This window comes from Stigmatopora argus, chromosome 19 (assembly GCF_051989625.1).
Source record: "Stigmatopora argus isolate UIUO_Sarg chromosome 19, RoL_Sarg_1.0, whole genome shotgun sequence".
NCBI lineage: Eukaryota > Metazoa > Chordata > Actinopteri > Syngnathiformes > Syngnathidae > Stigmatopora > Stigmatopora argus.
The window spans coordinates 14,223,808-14,242,781 of record NC_135405.1 but is presented as its reverse complement, the minus strand read 5'-3'; the positions used below and the strand labels follow the sequence as shown (position 1 = coordinate 14,242,781).

At 61.0% G+C, this 18,974-nt stretch overlaps 7 protein-coding genes across 12 annotated transcripts; 2 read left to right on the top strand and 5 right to left on the bottom strand.

The window, feature by feature from the left end:
- Positions 1-228: 228 nt before the first annotated feature.
- Positions 229-1,474, bottom strand: LOC144064484 (complement C1q tumor necrosis factor-related protein 3-like). Its single transcript, XM_077587082.1, has 3 exons — positions 1,088-1,474; positions 875-1,012; positions 229-814 (listed from the first exon to the last, which is right to left on the bottom strand). The coding sequence occupies exons 1-3, from the start codon at positions 1,242-1,244 to the stop codon at positions 543-545; spliced, it is 567 nt and encodes a 188-aa protein (XP_077443208.1). The 5' UTR covers positions 1,245-1,474; the 3' UTR covers positions 229-542.
- Positions 360-7,771, top strand: zbtb25 (zinc finger and BTB domain containing 25). Of its 2 annotated transcripts, none has more exons than XM_077587076.1 (3): positions 360-6,084; positions 6,157-6,451; positions 6,662-7,771. In XM_077587076.1, exons 2-3 carry the CDS (start codon positions 6,195-6,197, stop codon positions 7,623-7,625), a joined length of 1,221 nt encoding a protein of 406 aa, XP_077443202.1. In that variant the 5' UTR covers positions 360-6,084; positions 6,157-6,194; the 3' UTR covers positions 7,626-7,771. The 2 variants fall into 2 exon arrangements, with proteins under 2 accessions (XP_077443202.1, XP_077443201.1); XM_077587075.1 differs by having other exon boundaries at positions 362-6,084; positions 6,188-6,451.
- Positions 1,510-2,556, bottom strand: LOC144064485 (complement C1q tumor necrosis factor-related protein 3-like). Its single transcript, XM_077587083.1, has 3 exons — positions 2,389-2,556; positions 1,895-2,035; positions 1,510-1,828 (listed from the first exon to the last, which is right to left on the bottom strand). The coding sequence occupies exons 1-3, from the start codon at positions 2,459-2,461 to the stop codon at positions 1,554-1,556; spliced, it is 489 nt and encodes a 162-aa protein (XP_077443209.1). The 5' UTR covers positions 2,462-2,556; the 3' UTR covers positions 1,510-1,553.
- zbtb1 (zinc finger and BTB domain containing 1) lies at positions 2,804-7,928 on the bottom strand. 3 transcript variants are annotated; one of them, XM_077587073.1, is made up of 4 exons: positions 7,781-7,928; positions 5,556-5,693; positions 4,667-5,193; positions 2,804-4,463 (listed from the first exon to the last, which is right to left on the bottom strand). In XM_077587073.1, exons 3-4 carry the CDS (start codon positions 5,191-5,193, stop codon positions 3,263-3,265), a joined length of 1,728 nt encoding a protein of 575 aa, XP_077443199.1. In that variant the 5' UTR covers positions 5,556-5,693; positions 7,781-7,928; the 3' UTR covers positions 2,804-3,262. The 3 variants fall into 3 exon arrangements, with proteins under 3 accessions (XP_077443199.1, XP_077443198.1, XP_077443200.1); XM_077587072.1 differs by lacking the exon at positions 7,781-7,928 and adding an exon at positions 6,548-7,618 and having other exon boundaries at positions 5,556-6,490; XM_077587074.1 differs by lacking the exons at positions 5,556-5,693; positions 7,781-7,928 and having other exon boundaries at positions 4,667-5,509.
- LOC144064482 (C-1-tetrahydrofolate synthase, cytoplasmic-like) lies at positions 7,768-9,973 on the bottom strand. 3 transcript variants are annotated; one of them, XM_077587079.1, is made up of 11 exons: positions 9,806-9,973; positions 9,578-9,742; positions 9,366-9,444; positions 9,243-9,302; positions 9,096-9,149; positions 8,887-9,023; positions 8,702-8,802; positions 8,502-8,638; positions 8,298-8,409; positions 8,086-8,213; positions 7,768-8,007 (listed from the first exon to the last, which is right to left on the bottom strand). In XM_077587079.1, the coding sequence occupies exons 2-11, from the start codon at positions 9,667-9,669 to the stop codon at positions 7,963-7,965; spliced, it is 945 nt and encodes a 314-aa protein (XP_077443205.1). In that variant the 5' UTR covers positions 9,670-9,742; positions 9,806-9,973; the 3' UTR covers positions 7,768-7,962. The 3 variants fall into 3 exon arrangements, with proteins under 3 accessions (XP_077443205.1, XP_077443203.1, XP_077443204.1); XM_077587077.1 differs by having other exon boundaries at positions 8,702-9,023; XM_077587078.1 differs by lacking the exon at positions 9,806-9,973 and having other exon boundaries at positions 8,702-9,023; positions 9,578-9,799.
- A 225-nt stretch (positions 9,974-10,198) lies between these two features.
- cep43 (centrosomal protein 43) lies at positions 10,199-13,004 on the bottom strand. Its single transcript, XM_077587080.1, has 11 exons — positions 12,599-13,004; positions 12,152-12,205; positions 12,008-12,062; positions 11,858-11,946; positions 11,616-11,789; positions 11,400-11,500; positions 11,245-11,345; positions 11,102-11,167; positions 10,980-11,028; positions 10,742-10,919; positions 10,199-10,518 (listed from the first exon to the last, which is right to left on the bottom strand). The coding sequence occupies exons 1-10, from the start codon at positions 12,680-12,682 to the stop codon at positions 10,769-10,771; spliced, it is 924 nt and encodes a 307-aa protein (XP_077443206.1). The 5' UTR covers positions 12,683-13,004; the 3' UTR covers positions 10,199-10,518; positions 10,742-10,768.
- LOC144064479 (arf-GAP with SH3 domain, ANK repeat and PH domain-containing protein 2-like) lies at positions 12,849-18,901 on the top strand. Its single transcript, XM_077587070.1, has 26 exons — positions 12,849-13,293; positions 13,695-13,767; positions 14,185-14,330; positions 14,415-14,489; positions 14,579-14,628; positions 14,719-14,848; positions 14,917-15,002; positions 15,093-15,168; positions 15,240-15,326; positions 15,396-15,499; positions 15,591-15,660; positions 15,734-15,821; positions 15,911-15,959; positions 16,039-16,202; positions 16,292-16,425; positions 16,498-16,583; positions 16,659-16,848; positions 16,923-17,008; positions 17,085-17,200; positions 17,271-17,338; positions 17,414-17,521; positions 17,606-17,864; positions 17,980-18,109; positions 18,190-18,304; positions 18,375-18,494; positions 18,573-18,901. The coding sequence occupies exons 1-26, from the start codon at positions 13,168-13,170 to the stop codon at positions 18,645-18,647; spliced, it is 2,811 nt and encodes a 936-aa protein (XP_077443196.1). The 5' UTR covers positions 12,849-13,167; the 3' UTR covers positions 18,648-18,901.
- Positions 18,902-18,974: the final 73 nt, after the last annotated feature.

Genomic DNA, 18,974 nt, shown 5'->3' with positions numbered 1-18,974 from the left:
TGCCTTATAATCCAGTGTGCTTTATATATGGACCAATACTAAAATTGTTATCAAGATAAAATAAAATAAATCAGTCGATAGGGTACACCAAGGGTGTCAGACTCGGGTTGATTCGCGGGCCGCTTTAACGTCAACATGATTTCACGTGGGGCGGACCATTTTAGATATAATATTTAGATTATTTTTTTAATAAATGGATTAAAAGAACTGGATTAAAATCCCTGAATATTCCGTTTTTTATAGATCTACAACAATGTTTATTTGAGTTTTTTTATATATATTTTTGAGATTTTACAAAATGCTTTTTGAACTAAAAACAGAAAAAATGGATTAAAAAATGACAATGATTGATTTAAAAGGGGGAAAATCAGGAAATGGAATATACATCTATACTCTTCATTTGAATTTGATCCTAAAACAGAAAGTCGCCACTCATGATTGACTTTCCCGGGCCGCACAAAATGAGGCGGCGGGCCAGATTTGGCCCCCGGGCCGCCACTTTGACACACGTGGTGTAGACAAGGAAAAGAGAATGATTGATTTCACACGGCTTTGACCAGGAAGCCGCTGAAGGTGGTGAGGCGGCTCTGGTCGAAGACGCTCTTGTTGGCCCACAGCGTGACCCACAGCCGGTCTCCCGCCTCCAGGAGCAGCGGCATCCCGTTGCTCACGCCGCCGAACGTGCCCCGGGTGTCGTAGAGGGCGAACATGTTCTCGCCGTTCTTGATCACCGCCGCGTTCAGGCTCCCCGAGGCGCCCACGTTGCCGTTGAGGAGGATGAAGTAGAGACCCTTGACGGGGGCCGTGAAGATACCTGCGCGGAGGACGTAGCAGTTTTGGGAGCCGCCGACTGGATCCCACAGCACCTCCTTACCCGTGTTGGCGTCGTAGCCGTTCCCCACGTTGGTGATGACTTTCTGGAAGATCAGGGTGGTGTCCGTGTTGAAGGGACCCCGGTGGGTCCACTCGGTGGTGTTGACCAACGACACGGCGAATGACACCGGCTCCTTGGCTACGTGGGCAAAAGCACGAGGTCAAGGCCCGAAGCCGGCGCCGGCGCCGGCGCCACGGCCGCCACTTGACCGACCTGCTTCCACGGCCTCCCTCTCCAGCTTCTCCAAGCGCGCCGACAACTGGTACATGAGCACTTTCACGTCCTGCTCCGACTCTTCGGTGAAAAACAGTTGAGCCCGAAGGCCGCCCACCACGCAGGCCATCAACAGAACGGTCACGGAGAACGCCATCGCTACAATGAGCACGGCGGCGGCGGCGGCTTCTCGCCGTTATTTGAACGGTGAGACTTTGCCCCGCCTGTCCCGCGGACGTCTGTACGAAACGTGGACTCTGCTCGCAAACATTTGCGGACAAACACGCGGCGAGACGCCAAGTTTGCTAGCGCTCGGCGGGGCTAGAAGCTAATAAGATCGCTAGCTAGCCACGTGTTATTAGGGCCTCCCGATCATTAGGCCAATGTCGCTCTCTGTACATCAAAGTTGAAGGAGACACGTGCGGAGTAGTGGCTTTTTATTTGGCTCCTTGGCAGGCCCCTCCCACTAGGGCAGGGGGGCGATGAGGAAGCCGCTGAAGGTGGTGAGTCGGCTCTGGTCGTAGACCACCATGTTGGCCCACAGGGTCACCGACACCTTGTCCCCGGCGTTGAGTTCCAGCGCCATGCCGTTGGTGGCGCTGCTGGCCTTGTTCTTGTTGTCGAAGATGGCGAACATGTTGACGCCGTTCTTCATCACCGCCGCGTTCATGCGACCGCTTTCCGGGGAGGCGCCGGTGAAGGTGACGAAGTAGAGACCCTTGACGGGGGCCGTGAAGATGCCTGCGGACGGGAAGGACGACGGGTCAGGTCAGGGGCCACGGCGCTTTGGCGGCGGCGGCGCCCTACCCGTGTCGATGTCGTAGCCGCCCCCCACGTTGGTCACCACTCGTTTGAAGAGCAGAGTGGTGGGCGAGTTGTAAGGGCCGTAGTTTTCCTGGTGGTCGTCGTCGGCCTTCAGCGCCACCGAGAACGCCACCTGCTGGTCGCCTGCGAGCAGAGCGCGTCGTAAGAGTCGTCACTTGGCCTTTAAAGAGCCATTTATTCGACTCCATTCGTTCGAGGGTTCGCTTCGAGGACGAGTACTGAGCGTCGGCCAAAAGGGAGCCAGTGAAAATGAATACAAAGAGAAATACTAATAACTCTGGCCCGCCACACGGGTCCTATCCATTTGGACTGGCGGGGACCAACCAGGGGCAAGGAGGTCACTAACACTAACAAGATGACAACACAGTCCAAATGGACGGGACACGGATGGCCGTCCACGCCGCGGTTGAAAGGCGCTAGCGTCAATCGGGGGCGAATGAGCCCCAAAGGGCCACGGAACGGCGACGCCCACTCACTTGCCACTTGTTGAGCCCAGAGCGCCAGCGGGGCGCACAGGAGCAACGCGACAACGGCCCACCGGTACGTCATCTTCGGACGGGCAAGCCAGTTAGCTCGCTAAGGTGCCGCGCCGCCGGGCCTTATGTAGGCCTTGGCTGCCGACGCCCCCCGACGGACAAATATTTGTCAGGCGCCGACCGTGCCGCGTGACGCCACGCGGCCTCGGGCGCGTCGATCCCGAGGGCGAGCGAGGTCGCCCGTCGTCGCCGCCGCCGCCGCCGCCGCCGCCGCCGCGTGCAAAAAACGTATCCCGAAACATTTGTCCAATTGGATGTTGGGACGTTTTTGTGCGAGCCGTCAAAAGCCATCCCATATTGGCACCAAATTGTCAAATGAAACCAAAATGAAATAAACGCAAACGCAGACCAGTGCTTATTTTGCCACGGCCATTCCATTTATTTGATCGCTCGCGCTCCCCGAAAGTCGCTGGAAATGAAGGCAAAATAAGTGACTAGCGCTGGGATTGGCTCCGGCACCCCCCTAATGAGGATAAAGCGGCTCAGAAAATGAGATGAGACGTTGTGACTGGATTTACGTAAATGTTGCTGAACTGTGCACTGGCTTATTTTGCAATCAGCAGATAACAAAGTGCATATTTGATTCAAATAGTGAACTTTGCTGGCAAAGACCCCATTTGAAGTCCATCCAAAGCGCATCGATAACGAGGCCAAGGCTAATTCAAAGAATTAGTGTGTTTTTTCGTCCGGAGTCCAGACGGAGTCCAGAGTTCGACGACAACGCCGCTCGGAAAGACAAACCACTCGGCCGCCACGGAGCGTCGGAGTGGGCCCGGACCCGGATCGACCCGGTTCGACCCGGTTCGACCCGGTTCTAGAGCCTCTTGCCGTGCTCCAGGTTGTGGTGCGCGCGCATGTCCTTGCGCAGACGGAACTTGTCGCCGCAGACGGCGCAGACGTAGAGGTGGACGTCCATGTGCTCCTCCAGCTGCCGGCCGCCCGGGAAGATGCGGAAGCACACCTGGCAGATGGTCTCGCCGGCCGCCAGGTGCGAGATCATGTGGCGCAGGTGGTCGTGCTTGAGGAAGGCGCCCTGCTCGCACACGGGGCAGACGTAGCGCGCCGCGCCGCGGTGCATGTCCGTGTGCAGCCGCAGCTGGCGCTCGCGCAGGAAGCGCTTGCCGCAGGTGGCGCAGGTGAACTGCTTCTCCTTGGTGTGCACCGTGTAGTGCTCGCGCAGGTGGCAGCGCTGGTAGAAGCCTTTGCCGCAGACGCCGCAAAAGTGCTTGCGCCGGTGGTCGGGTCCCGCCCGCCCTCCGCCACCGCAGGTCAGACCGTGCTCCAGTGCCAGGCTCTCGCTAGGGAAGGGGAGGCCGCAGCGGGGGCAGGCCGCCGCCGCCGCCGCCGTTGACGCCGTCGCCTCCTCCTCCTCTTCTTCTTCCTCTTCTTCCTCCTCCTCCTCTTCCTCCTCCTCGCCGCAGCGCTGGGCGTGCTCCTGCAGCTGCCGCCCCTTGACCAGCACGCGGCCGCAGCGGCCGCAGGCGCAGACGTGGCCCAGGTGGCGCGACAGGTAGTGCGCCGAGCGCTCGTCCTCGCTCAGCGGCGCCCCGCACACCTCGCACGGGTCGCCGTCCACGCTCTCTAACTTCACCTTGAAGAAATGGGGCGAGGCCCGGCTCTCCCGAGCCACGCTCGGGCGACCCTCGCCGGAGACGCCGGCCGGGCCCCCCCCCTCCGCCTCCCTCTTGACGGAGGGACCGGCGTCCTCCGAGGTCGAGCTCTCGGCTCCGGCCGAGTCGTCCGGGCCGCCACGAGCGGCGGCCGCCGCCGCCGCCGCGTACCTCTTGCGGTTGGTGCAGGTGAGCACGTGCTCGATCAGGAGCTTCTCGCAGCTGAAGACGAAGCCGCAGTCGTCGCACGTGAAGGTGCGGCCGAAACGGGGGCGTTCCCTCTGGGCCGAGCTCCGCCCTCCTCCGCCGCGCCTCCCGGGGTTGCGGCCACGCTCCGCCGCGTCGGCGCTCGGGAGCCCCGCCCCGAGGAGGGCCGCGCCGGACTCGGCGTCGCCGCCAAGGTACCTGGCGAGCAAAACCCCGTCACGCACGACCTTTCGTACGGATCGGAAGCGCTTCAGCGATGGCCAAAAATTGGGACTCCAATCAATTGACAATTCAGCTCAATTTAGGGGCGTTGAATTTGACGAATTTTTTTCTCATTATTTACGGCGCCCAATTTAAACGGCGAGCGCTGAGAACATCCACCCGCGTTCGGCGGCGCTCACCCGGCAGAGCCGCCCCGGTGGTCGGCGTCCGGCCTCTGCCGCTCGTACATGCGCACGCCGAAGAGCATCTTGCCGGCGCCGGTCGGCGCGGGGCGCTCGGACGAGGACGGTGCGGGGCCCGGGCCGGAGTCGGGGCCGGAGCCCGGGCCGGGGCCCGGGTCGCGCAGGTCGTCCGGCGAGTCGGGGATGAAGTACATCTGCAGGTAGACCATGGACGCCCGCAGGTCGTGGAAGTCGAAGGCGCCCGCCGCCACGCGGCCCAGGTACATGAGCTGCAGGATCAGGTCGAAGCACTCGGCGCTGATGCGCATGTCGCTGAGGTCCAGGCGCGCCGCTCCCTGGCCCTGCCGCTGGCGGATGAACATCATGCGGAAGTAGGAGCTGCAGGCCGCCAGCACCGCCTTGTGCGCCCGGAAGTAAATGTCGCCGATGGCGATCAGGCAGTCGCAGAGGAAGCCCCACTCGCGCTGGTCGTTCAGCTGCCGCAGGACGTGATCGCTGTGGCGGGCCATCGCCGTCTGCGCCATCTACGAGGCGGCGGCGGCGGGATACGGCGTGAAACTCAAAGAAGGGCTCCAAAACACAAGGAGAATCAAAGCGTCGCTCGTCCTTTAGCGCCACCTAACGGCCGCGCTCCAAAAAAAAGCCATTTTACTCTGAAAGCGTGGCAGGCAGGAAGCAAAGCGTGGACGCAAGAAAAGAGGCGAGTGGCAACGCTTCCGTTGCAGACTCACGCACGCACGCACGCACGCACGCACGCACGGTCGAGCGGACGGGCGCGCGCACGTAGGCAGCAGAAGAACCAGTCAGCCACAGCACGTCGCCCTCCCTCCCTCGCCCGCCCCACCCATCCAACGGAGGCGATCGGACGGACGCGTCGAGAACTTACTTTGGGGGGAGAAAAGTGGAGGGAAGGAAAAGGAAGAAAGACGAGCTACTCTTCTTCCTTCTTGTTTGTTCTGCAAGAATGAAGGCTGCGTTCAAGACTCGGTCGATCGTCGCCCGTAACTTCCGCACGAACAACCGCCTGTTGGATAGCGAGGGTCAAAATAAAAGACTTTGCCTTCAAAATAAAGTCCCGGAAAGCTCGCCTTGAACGATCCTTTGCAATTCATTCATTTTTTTTGCTCCATTTCATTCCATTCATTGAAGACAGCTTAGTGTTTTGGAAAAGCCGGATGATCTTTTTTTTTTTTTTTACAATATTTTGGAGAATTTGCATCAAAATTAAAAATGAATATGGAACATCAAATTGAAGGGGGGTTGGGGCATGTGACCGTCTCGGTGCTCTCGCGAGACGTGACGCAATTTGGCGCACAATCCTCTTCATTTTCATCCCCATCCGAAGAATCTCATCGCTCGGCTCCGCTCGGCTCGGCTCGATTCGGCTCGCTCGGACCCGTTTGGCGGCGGCGGCGGTAAGGCATCCATTGTCGTGCGCGCGCGCACACACACGCACGCGCGCGCGCGCCAACGGGATGCAAATGCAGGCACGGCGTGACGTTGCTGGCCTTCGGGCAGGTGAGCGATGGAGGCTCCTTCTGCACCTTCGGCTCCTTCGGCACATTCGGCGGCTGCGTCAGCGGTTGCGGGTTCGGCGACGGCCGGATCGGCTCCGTCCGCCGCCCACAGCCTGCTTCTGCTGCAGCAGCTGAACGTGCAGCGCGAGTTCGGCTTCCTGTGCGACTGCACGGTGGCCATCGGCAACGTTTACTTCAAAGCTCACCGGGCCGTCCTGGCCGCCTTCTCCAACTACTTCAAGATGATCTTCATCCACCAGAGCAGGTCAGCCTCGATCCTCGAGCCTCCACGCGAGGGAGGGCGCTGGAAAGCACACGTATAGACCACTTGCACGCCTCTGCATGGACGCACGCCCCTTACTTATTTTTGGATGCAATGGCCGGACGTCTGGAAGTGTCTGAAGGATCCCAGCCATCCTTCCTTCTTCTTCCGCACGCCCCATTTTGACGTCACCGCCGTCCGTTGTGTCCACAGCGAGTGCATCAAGATCCAGCCGGCCGACATCCAGCCCGACGTCTTCAGCTACCTGCTGCACGTCATGTACACGGGGGCGTGTCCCAGGCAACCCGTGGAGCCCGCGCGCCTGGAGGACGGCATCAAGTTCCTGCACGCCCACCAGCTCTGTCGCAAGGGCGTGGAGGGAGCCCCCGGCGGTGGGCCGCCCGCCCCCAACTGCGGCCCGGACGCCGACGCCGCCCGCGCCTCCAACCTCTACGGCATCCAGATCTCGTCCCAGCTGGCCGGTAAGGAGGGGGGACGCCCGCAGCCGTCGCCGGAGGGCCGCCGCGCTCCTTCGCCTTCGCCGCCGGACCGCGCCGCCATCAAGCAGGAGCGTCCGGACGAGCGGGGTCCGGGCTCGCCGCCCGAGGACCAGGCTCCGGCGCACGTCCCGCGCGGACACCGCTGCGCTTCGCCCGAGCGGCTGCGCCGGCAACTCTTTGGCCACGCCCTCCACCCCGCCCTCTTTGCGGAGTGCCCGCCCGAGCGAGAGGTCGGCGGCTCGGACGACGAGCGCCCGGACGCCGGACGCCTGGAGGAGGCGCTGCGGCAGAGTCGGGCGCTGGCCGCCCAGCTGGCGGCCGAGCTCAGGAGGAGCCGCGAGGGCGGGGCGGCAGCGGCGGCGCCGGACCCGGTGGCCGTGCCCGCCGCCGCCGCCGCCTCCGGCCACTCCCGCAAGCGCAAGATGGCGTGCGCCGTGTGCGGCGTGCGCTTCTCGCACAAGAGTCAACTTCAGGAGCACATGTACGCGCACACCGCCAAGCCGCCCCGGCTGCACCGCCACAGCCAGCTCTTCCACAGCTCCGCCCACTTCTGCCCGGAAGGGGGCGGGGCACCGGCCGACGACGCCTTCCCGGACGCTCGCGACAACGGGAGCTCGGCCTACTCGCTCGACTCGGAAATTTCGCAGGAGAGCGGGGACGGGGGGCGGGGCGAGTGACGGCGGGGAGGGGCGGGGATGGGCGGGGGCGTCGGACTTGTGACCCTTCGCTTGCCAAAATGGCGATGACAAAGTGTGCATGGCAAATGCACTCGTACTTGACCGTGTTATCAAATGAGAAAAAAATAAATCCATTTTGGGGTTGATGTGGTAACCTTTTTCTTTTAAAGGACGAGCGCTTTTTTTGGCGAGAAAGCCCAATTGGAGAGTGATGCCACCCGGCGGAAAGCGGAGAAGTCACGGCGGGCGCGTGGTCCACTTTGGTCACCGTGGAGTGGAGCAGAACTTGAGAAAAAAAGGTGCCTTTGCTTTGCTTTAATTTGAGAGGAAGGCGTGGCTAACGTCCAGCGGCCAGCTCGCGCCGAGCGCTCAGCACCGTGTTCTGCGGCAAACAAAAACAAGGGTTAGCCAGCGCCCCCTCCTTGGCCTGGCCACGCCCCCCCACCGAGCGCCCACCCACCTGCATGAGCATGGCCACCGTCATTGGCCCCACCCCTCCCGGAACCGGCGTGATGAATCCGGCCCTCTGATAGGCCGAGGCGTAATGGACGTCGCCGACCACGCGCTTGCCGCTCGGCTTGCTCTCATCTAGAACCAAAAACCAAAAAAAAGTGACTTTTCTTGAACTAGTATTCATCATTGAGTTATAATGCCACGCCCCGCCCGACTCACCCAGGACGTAATTGATCCCGCAATCGATGACGACGCTCCCCTCCTTCAGCCAATCGCCCCGCACCATCTCGGCTCTCCCCGCCCCCACCACCAGGATGTCGGCCATGCCCACCTGAAGACGGAAAGGATTGGACGCCGCCCGGATTGGAAAGACGCGCCGGGACCCCAAAGGGTCGGCCGTTTTGGCTCGCCGTCCCTCCTCACCTGTCGGGGGAGGTCCGGCGTCTTGGAGTGACAGGTGGTGACGGTGGCGTGATTCCACAGGAGCAGGTCACGCATGGGCGCCCCCACGATTTTGCTGCGACCGATCACCACCGCGTGTTTCCCGGCCACGCTCACGCCTGTGATCAAAGGATCCGAGTCACGGGGGCCCTCCGGCGGCGAGCGACGCGCGACGGCGCCACCTGTGCGCGCGATGAGTTCCATGCATCCGTTGGGCGTGCAGGGGACGAAGCAGCGGCTCAAATCCCCACGAGACAACTTGCCGGCGTTGACGCAGGTCAGGCTACGTCGGCGGCGCGAGAGCCGGCTCAAAAGGGGACGGACGGGGCCCCGAGGCCGAGCGGGACATTCGGCCCGCCGTACCCACCCGTCCACGTCTTTGAGCGGCGAGACGGCGTCCGTCACCTTCTCCACGTCCACGGGCTCCACGCAGTCCAGGGGCAGCTGCACGATCAGGCCGTGCACCGCCGGGTCCGCGTTGACCGACGCCACGGTTCGCAGCAACTGCAAGGGATGGCACGTGGACGGGAGCCGCTCGGTCCCGGGGGCGCTCCCGAGGGCGGCGCCGCCACCTACCTCGTCCTGCGTCACCGTGTCGGGCAACCTCACGTGCCAAGCCTCGATGCCCACCTGCGAGAAAGCGGTCCGCGGGCGTGGTTTCAGATGGTTCCAGACGGGCGGCGCCTTGGCCTTTTGGCGCGAGGATGAGCGCGACGGACTCACCTCAGCCGCCGCTTTGAGTTTGCTGCTGATGTACAAGTTGGAATCCTCCCGGTTCCCCACCTGGAAGCGCGCGTGCGCATGTCAAGACCACGCCACATCACCGGAGGACGTCGGCCGAGATACCTGCAAAACCATCAGACCGGGGACCACCTTGGCCGCCCTCAGGTCCTCCACCTCTCGCTTCAGCCGCTCTCTCAGCATCCTCCACAGACAAAGAAATGGTTTGGGCCGCGGGGGAAATTCAATACAGATAAAGCTTGCCTTTGGCACGTCACAATAATGAAACCAATTCAACGGCCAAGACCAAGACCAATCAAGAGAAGATGAGCACTTACTTGGAAGTCTGCAGCCCGGAGACCACGGTGGCCACGGCGCGTCTCCCTCCCAGGCCACGGCCAGAGGTCAGGTGGCGCCCCAGCGTCAACATGTCGATCTGTGCGGAGACGCCACACGTCCGGAGGAAGCTTCCCTAGTCTGTACGTCCGTGCGACCTTCTCCGGCTTGGCGGCGGACAAAGCGCGTCGCTGTGTGAACGGAAAATGGAGCGCTGCGTGGCGTCTTACCTGAGAAAGCGCCGGCCGTCCGCGTCTAATGATTGATTGGCCGCCGAGTGTTTGCATACAAAAGGTCAGGCGGGGAAGAAAAATGGAAGGCGGGAGGCGTAAAGTTCACTTTAGCTTGAGAGAAGTGCCGTGTGGCAAAGCCACTCACACGCTCACTGCGTTCTCGATCCTAATATCAAAACAAATAATGGGGGCGCCGGATTGGACGTCCATTGGCATCAAATGAAATCAATTGTGGGCAAAAGAGAGCTCAAAGTGAGAAAAGACAGCAATAAAACATTTTTATCGCTCATTTATTCCAATATTCAGTCATGCTTTCTTCTTTATTGTTATTTTCCGTATAATTCTCTAACCTGCGCCTTTTTTATGAAATGATTTCAATCAACAACAAAGTGGACTCTTGGCTAAAGGCCAAATTTATTTTGCATGTCTCAAACATGGACAAACAATCTTTTGCTCCAAAAAGGAAAGGAAAACAAATCAAGCGTCTCCCATTGGACGGCAGGCGGCGCGCCGGCCCGTGGGACGTCCCGCCCCCTCGGCGGCCCGGGGGGCGGACCGACCTTTGACCGACCTCCGCCGGGAGAATGAGGACAGGTGACATTTGCGGACGAGGGGCGGCGCGCGTCGGAGGGCGGTCTCCCCGCCCCGCCGCGGCTGATAAGGAGCGGGAATGCGTTCTTCCGCCACTTCCTGTCACCTCCGGACCGCCTCTGAAAAAAAAAGGCCTTTTACTTGAAAGAATCACGTCGGCACCACCAAACCGCACCCCACGTAGAAATTAGGCAAAACCTGGGTCTTTGCCGCTAATGGAGAAAAAAAAGTCCCCGGCGGTGGAAAAAAAACAAATATCAAATCAAATAAATCCCAAATAAAAAGACTTTTTCTTTTGGTGCCTGCGAAAAGCTCAACGGAGAAGAAAAACAAGTTTCTCACCGACAGCATGCACGGAAGGAGGCCGGCTCAGGCCACTTCCTCCATGTAGTCCACGCTGACGCTGAGCTGCGAGACGCTGACGTCCAACGTGTCCTCGTGGCCGCGTTGGGCTCCCTCCGCCGAGCCCTCCTCGATGTCCTCGCTGATGCTGGCCTCGCTCTTGCGGTCCGAGCGGTGGCTGGAAAAGCAAAATAAAGGTCCGGGTGAGCGCGGCTCGCCCCAGGGCCGAGCGCCGTACCTGTTGAAGTCGTCGTAGTAGTCCGCGTCATCCGCGTCGTCCTCGTCGTCTGCGACAAACGGGGAGGTCAGCGCCGAACCTTAGGTGGGGTCGGGCGGCGGGTGGGGTTTGGGCGTCTCTACCTAGATAGGGTGGGGCGCCGCCCGGGAGCTCCGCCTCTGGCGACGCTTTCCCTTTCCACGTCGACCCTGCGCAGTCCAAATGAGCCCTGACGTCCGACGAGGACGACGACGACGGAAAGAAAAATGAGGACGAAGTGACCTACTCGGAGGACTGCGGCTTCTTCCCATGTCTTCTTCTTCTTCTTCTCCCCCCGGCGCCGCGTTGGACCGCGAGTCCGCCGGACGGCGACGGAGGTTCGCCGGCCTGCAACGGCCACGCTGCGGATTCCGTCGTACGCGCCGCCGGCGGGCTTCTCACCATCCAGAAGTCTTTTGAGGCGAAGGCAGAGGGTCGTGGAAAAGGGAGTCCTCGTCCGAAGCGGGCGAGCGGCGGTCCGGCTCCGCGGGGGGCGGCGAGTCCTGGAATAGATGCTTTTGCTGTTTGAGGCTTCCCGCCGCAAGTCCTCAACTTGAAACCTCCAAAGATCATCCTCTGCTTTGGCGTCCCCCCCCCCACACACACACACACACGTACCCGGTCGACGCTGAGATCGTCGTCCTGCGACGGCGCGGAGAACGACGCCTGGTCGGACCGTCGCCGTCCTTTTCGAACCAACTCCAGCAGCACGGGCGACTCCGCGTTAATCTCCGTCTCGGAAAGGCCCAGCTGGGCGCACAGCGCTCGCCGGCCGTCCAGATCGCTCGGGCGCTATCGTCAAAGATCCAGAGGTCACGCGGCGTCCCGTCGCCGCGCCGAGCCGAGCCACGCTCCCTTACCGCGTCGATCTCCGGCTGGAACACGGCCAGGCTGAAGTCCAGGTGGAAGACGCGCATAAAGTCCAGGATGAGAGCGGCCGCCAGACGACCTGCGCGCGCACACGCACGGCGTCAAGTGGCGCGAGAGGTCGGCGAAAGGTCTCGACTCACCATTTTCGCTGCCCAGGCATTTCTTGAGATGGTCGTTGACGAGCGGCGTCTTATTCTGAGGACGCAAAGGAGGATAGAAGGTGAGCGGAAAGGCGGCCAGGCCAGGCCAGGCCAGGCGAGGTCCTCGTCCGAGGCCAGCTTCACCTCCAGTCGGTCCTGCTCCTCCAAGGCCAGAAAGACGGCTGCCCTCATTTCTGCCTGCAGCGACACAGACACCCGCGTTGGTTATTTCGCCGCCTACCGGATTGGACGACTAGCGCCATACGGTGAGTTCAAAAGTCATGTGTTTTTCCACTGGCCAGCCATAAGTTTATCCATACTAGACGCCCGCTCCATTTAAAGTGGGAGGGCGTGTCACGTCAAATGAATTTGACGTCTATCGTCGTCAATGGCACCCAAAGGGTCCCGCCGAGCTCCGTTATCTTTCGGAATAGTGAAGACTAGAATTTTCACTGAGTCTATTATTGATTTCGAATGCTCACGGGTTGGACGGGGGTGTTTGTGGCGCTTCCCTGCCAACGGCTCCCCTTTAGCCCCGAGTGCTAACAGCCGGCGCCCAAATGGAGCGCGCGTGCGTGCAAGTTTTCCCACCTTCAGCTTGTTTAGAACTCCGTTGTTCTCCAAGTTCTGGATGAGGAGATCCCTGAGCTCGGTGTCATCGTCTGTAGCGGACATTTTGCTTCATGGAGAGTGACACCGTTGCTAGCTGTTAGCAATGAGCTCGGACGAAAACAAACGCGTCACGCGGAAGTCCGGAGTCTTCTTCGCGAGTCTTAAACGAGCCTCTCTCTCGCCGCCTGTCGGTCGGCGATGTCAACACACGTCCTGCTTTAGTTATTACTACACTAGTTACAGCGTTGTAAGTGCTCATGCGCTACAGTTCAGTTACTAGTGCCTTTTTTTTCATGAATTCTGATTCGTCCGTCACCGTCAATGGAAACCCATGAATTTGGCTCCAGGTGGCGGCGCTAGGAAACTTTGAAAGCGCTTTGCTAAACGTCCTTCAAGTTCAGGGAGAAGAAGGGGAAGGAAGAAGCGCAAAGGAGCGAGAAAAAGAAGAAGGAAGCTGCGCTCGCGATCGTGCTCGTGCGCGTCAGGTGTCAGCCAGGTGTGGCCTGGCTGGCTTCCGGGTCGGTTGCTCGGTCGCTCGATTTAGCGCCATGGCGGATCTTCTCAGCGTCCCCGAGTTCATCCGCGAGTGCAACGACGACTACGCGGCGCCCACCACCTCCAGCTTCTCCTCGCGCATGACGCACTGCAGGAACGCCGTGGCCGCCCTGGAGGAGGTAACCAGCACCAGCACCTGCACCGCCACCGGCACCAGAACCGGGAACCGCGGTCTATGTCTTCAGATACGTCCATTCGCTCGGGCCAGACTCCTTGTTCTTTTTTGCCATTTCTTTGATTGACATATCATTCCAACTGTATTGAAATCCTTTTAAATCACATTTTCATGACAATTAGTAAGGTTGTTGTTTTTTTTGCGATACCATCATCGGATCACAAGTGTCTTTCACCAATGGAAGAAAAACATCCAAAATCAGAATCGGTGCCGAAACGATTGAACGTTGCGTGACAGGAAGTGACACCAGATGACCGCTAAGAGAGGAAGTAGGACTTCTGCTTCTCATTTTGACCGCTCGCTCGTGCGTGTGTGTGTGTGTGTGTGTGTGTGTGTGCGATTCAGGTCCTGGACGTGGAGCGCTCTGTTCTTTCCAAGTTGAAGAAGGCGCTCAAGTCCGTCTACACGTCGGGCCTGAGTGAGTGGGGCCTTTGGTCGTCATGGCAACGAGAGCCGGGAACCACCCGCCGTTTACGCCGTCACTCACGCTCATTCATAACATGTAACAGTAGACATGATTTTTTGGGAAACATTTATTTTGACCAAGAAAATGGATCCATATTGTCTGGTTTCCCAAACAATTGACATGCACAACTCACCGCCTCACAATTGCTCTCACACCGACGTGCACGGACGACATTCCCTCGGCGTGTTCCGACACGAGCGCGGCGCCCTGTCTGGAAAACATTTTCACGCTAGTTTCCCCGACCCGCAGCGAAATCAGCCACTTTGTATTCCACCTGAAAAACAGAAATTTTTCACAATACGTGCACACAAATATCCTATTTTGGGGGGGGATTGAGCCCAAGTCCAATTTCAGTCCGGGTCCTTGCAGGCCACGTGGAGCACGAGGGCCAGTACGTGTCGGCCATGGAGAAGCTGGGCGAGACGTCCGCGTGCGGCGAGGACGCGGCGCTGGGCGCCGCCTTCCTCAAGTTTGCCGTTTTCAGCAAAGAGTTGACGGCACTCTTCAAGAACCTGGTGAGCCCGGGACGGCCCGACCCGGCCGGATTCGGTCCGACGTGATGAGACGGGCCTGAGCGAGTGGCCCTCTGTTTTTGCCAGATCCAAAATATGAACAACATCATCTCCTTCCCGCTGGAGTCGCTGCTCAAGGGAGACCTGCGCGGCGTCAAGGGGGTGCGTTAGCGGACGCGGAGAACTATTGATTATCCATCCGGATGACCATTTGCCATTTGTGCCCCCACACCCCCCCCCCCCCCCCCCAGGACCTGAAGAAGCCCTTCGACAAATCCTGGAAGGATTACGAGAGCAAACTGTGAGGAGGGCGGCGTGACGCTTTCCGCCTTTGGGCTTCGATGCCGCCGCCGCCCGCCACTTTGATCTCTGAGACTACCACACTTTGCAGCTCCAAACTGGAAAAGGAGAAGCGTGAGCACGCCAAGCAGCACGGCATGATCCGCACCGAGTTCAGCGGCGGCGAGATCGCCGAGGAGATGGAGAGGGAACGCCGGGCCTTTCAGCTCAACATGTGCGAGGTGGCTCGCCGGCCGCCCTCGGCGCGCTCGCCGTCCTGCCGCCACGTCTGACCTCTTTCCATTTCCAGTACCTGCTCAAGGTCAACGACATCAAAGTCAAGAAGGGCGGCGAATTCGTGGAGAACCTGGTCAAGTATTTCCACGCGCAGTGCAAGTACGACGACAGAGCACTCGACGGCGCTTTTCTCCATTTTCCGGCCGGCGCCTTTCAAACGGCGGCCCTCTGGCGCTTTCTCCGTGGCAGTTTTTTTCAGGACGGTCTGGCGGCCGTGGAGAGCCTCAAGCCGTCGGTGGAGAAGATGGCCACCGAGCTGACGGCGGTGAGGTCGCCGACGGCAAACGCTGCCGTTCTGGGGAAAAGCTGAGGGCGGCGCCTTTTGCCCACCCGCAGATCAAGCAGTCTCAGGACGCCGAGAGGAAACAGCTGAGCCGACTCCGCGACGTCCTCAAGTCGTCCTTGCGCTCGGAGGGGAAAGAGGTCGGTGGGCGTCCGGGACGTCCGGGGTGGTCCGGTCGCTAAGAGCCAGCCCGGTCTTCCCGCCGACAGGAGGCCCCGGCCAAGAGGAACCAAGGATATAGCTTGCACCAGCTGCAGGGCAACAAGGCGCACGGCACCGAACGCTCTGGCGTTTTGGCCAAGCGGAGCGAGGGGTGAGTGAGTGGGCGGGGCCGGCCAACCGGCCAACCGGCCGTCGCCGCTCTGCCCTCACGCCTGATTATTATTATTAATTTTTTTGTGCAGGCTGAGGAAGGTCTGGCAGAAGAGGAAGTGCTCGGTGAGGAACGGCTTTCTGAACATCTGCCACGCCACGGTAAGCCCCGCCCCCGGACCCGGCCGGTCTTTCCGCCGCCGTCCGGCCAGTTGAACGCGCGGATGTCGCCCAGCCCAATCGAGCGCCGGCCAAACTCAACCTGCTCACCTGCCAAGTCAAGAAGGACGCTGAAGACAAGAGGAACTTTGACCTCTTCTCGCGTAAGAAGGCCGCCCGACGTGGCGACGTTGACGGAGGTCCCGTCTGGAAAGGAAACAATAGATTTACTATACGATACCATTCGACGCAGACGATCGGACGTACCACTTCCAGGCCGAGGACGAGGCCGAGTGCCAGATGTGAGCGGTCGCCGAATGGCCGGCCGGGCCTCGGGCGTGTGACCGAGCGAGCCAACGCCTTGTGCCTTGTGGCCGGCAGCTGGGTGTGGGTCCTTCAGAACAGCAAAGAAGAGGCCCTGGACAAAGCCTTCCGAGGCGACCGGCAAGAAGGCGACAACATCGTGCAGGAGCTGACGGGGCAAATCGTGGCCGAGGTCAAGAACATGGCCGGAAACCGCTTCTGCTGCGACTGCGGCGCTCCGGGTGAGTGGCCGGGTTAGGGTTAGGGCCGGCCATCCGTCCATCCGCCCGACTAACGAACGAGCGTCCGTCCGTCCGCCCACCCACCGCAGCGCCCTCCTGGCTCTCCACCAACTTGGGCGTGCTCATCTGCATCGAGTGCTCGGGGATCCACCGAGAAATTGGCGTGCACTACTCCCGGATCCAGAGCCTGGACCTGGACGTGCTGGGGACCTCCGAGCTGCTGGTGAGCTTAGCCCGGGGCCCGACCTGACCCGACCCGAGCGGACCACGGCCACTCGCAGCGCTCTCTTTTCAGCTGGCCAAGAACATTGGGAACGCCGCCTTCAACGCCGTCATGGAAGCCCAGCTTTCCGGACCCAAGCCGGAGCCCACCAGCGACATGTGAGTACGAGAGAGGAGACGGAAAACGGGGGGGCCTTCCTGCTCAAACGTCAGCGGCGGGCGACCCGTATGTAGGCAGAGCCGGAAGGATTACATCACCCGCAAGTACGTGGAGAAGGCGCTGGTCCGCCGCCGCTGCGGCGACGGCGCCGACCGGCTGCGGGCGCTCTACCGGGCGGCGCTGGACCGCGACGTCCTGGCCCTGCTGCAGGTCTACGCCGAGGGGGCGGACTTGGCCGAGCCCCTCCCGCAGCCCAACCCGCACGTACGACCGCCCCTCCCCGTCCCCCATTTCCCCCCCTGCGGCGTTTGAGCCGAACCCCCGCTTGCCCCCTTCAGGAAGCGGGCGAGACCGTCCTGCACTTGGCCGTCCGCACGGTGGACCGGAACTCGCTCCACGTGGTGGACTTCCTGGCGCAGAACAGGTAACGTCCGGCCACGGGCGCCGCGTCCCGCCCGCCGAGCGAGCGACCGTAGTCAACGTCGCCCGTGCCCGCCCAGCGCCAATCTGGACGTGCGGACATCTCGGGGCAGCACGGCGCTGCATTACTGCTGCTTGACGGACAACGCCGAGTGCCTCAAACTTCTGCTGAAAGGGAAAGCTTCCGTGGCCGTGGGTGAGTCGCCACGCGCGACGTCCCCCGTGGCGCCTAGCCCGGCCGCGTCTCCACCTTTGCGCGCTCGCAGCCGACGACTCCGGAGAGACACCGCTGGACGTGGCCCGAAGACTCGGACGGGCGCAGTGCGAGGACCTGGTGAGGCTCCGGCCGGCCCGGTACCGACGCTACGTGGCGCGGGATCGGACGCTAACCCCAAACTGCGCGCCTCAGCTGACTCAGGCGCAAGCGGGAAAGTTCAACGCCCACGTGCACGTGGAGTACGAGTGGCGTCTCCGCAACGACGACCTGGACGAGAGCGAGGACGAGCTGGAGGACAAGGTGAGCCCGAGTCCCGCCCGAGTCCCGCCCGAGTCCCGCCCGCTCTTAACGGCGAGCCCACGTTCTGGTCTCTGCGGCCGGCAGCCCATCCCGGCCCGCCGAGAAGAGCGCGACCGTCCCGTCAGCTGCTTCGTGGGCGCTCATCCTGCTCCGCCGCCGCCGCCGCCACCTTCCAGGCAACGCGTGCAGATTCCCAGCGTGATAATCAGCAACGAGACCTACGGCGCCGTTCTGGTGCCCGGCCCCGATCCCCCTCTGCCGAGCATGGAAACGGTGGGAAGGCAGAGGTCTTCGTCGGACCCTCTGGCGCTGAACGCTCCCGACAGAAACACCTCGGTGTACGGTGAGTAGCGTCGCCCCCGCCCATGCTAAGGCACTTGGGGGGCTCTTGGAGATCTAGCGTCTAAGTATAGCAAATGTGAGCTTCATTTGTGGACACGGACTCTCGCTTCCACCAGTTCTCCCCGCGGCTCCACCTCCCCCGGCCAATCACAGGGTCCGGAGCGCCCCCTCCTACCCGCCTCCTCTACCGCCGGGTCCGCCTCTTAACCACAAAGTACCTCGCTCGGGACCCGAATCGCCCGGCAGGTAAGCGCCGGTCCGTCGGCGATTTCCAGTGGAATTAGACGGGACCGGTCCGAAGCCGGCGCGACTTGTGCCGACCGCAGATCAGACAAAGAAGCCCCGCAAAGGTCACCTCTAAGAAGGACGGCGAGACGAGGTTCCGTCCGCTCCCCCGAGAGCTCGGAGCCCCCGACGCCCAAACCCAGGACGGCGTTCAGCGTCAGTGTTCCGCCACTTCTCGCTTTCGCCCGCGGCGTTCCGAGTCCCACCAGGTGTCGCTCGCCCACAGGCGTCCAGGCCCAAACGGGTGCGGGCCATCTACAGGTGCTCCGCCGACAACCCCGACGAGCTGACGTTCGAGGAGGGCGAGGTCATCGTGGTGGAGGGCGAGGAGGACAGCGAGTGGTGGGTGAGTGAGCCGGCGAGCGCCCGCCAGAAAGCGCAGAGTGCCGAGAGTGCCCCATTTGACGGGTGCCGTCCGCTTCAGGTGGGCCACGTGGAGGCGGAGCCCACCCGGCGAGGAGTCTTTCCCGTCACCTTCGTACATTTCATCAGCGAGTGACGCCGCCTGCCTGCCTGCCTGCCTGCGTGCCTGTGTGGCGAGAAAAAACGCTCGCCGAACTCATGGACGCCCTCCAAGAGTTCAATACTTTGTTCTCCGTGACGTGTTAGCGTCCAAAGCTCCAAAGACAACAAAAGCCCAAGAACGGGACGCAGGCGAAAATACCCAGAGCATGTGAAGGCAGCATTAACACGTGACCTATTAGGAGATAGCGACTGTCTTTTATTCTGTTTCAAAATAAAAACGTAACTCTCTCTTCTTTTTTTCTTTTTTTTTGAATCAAAGCCTGGAAATAACATTGAAGTGGCCGACAAAGCCAGCGATCAG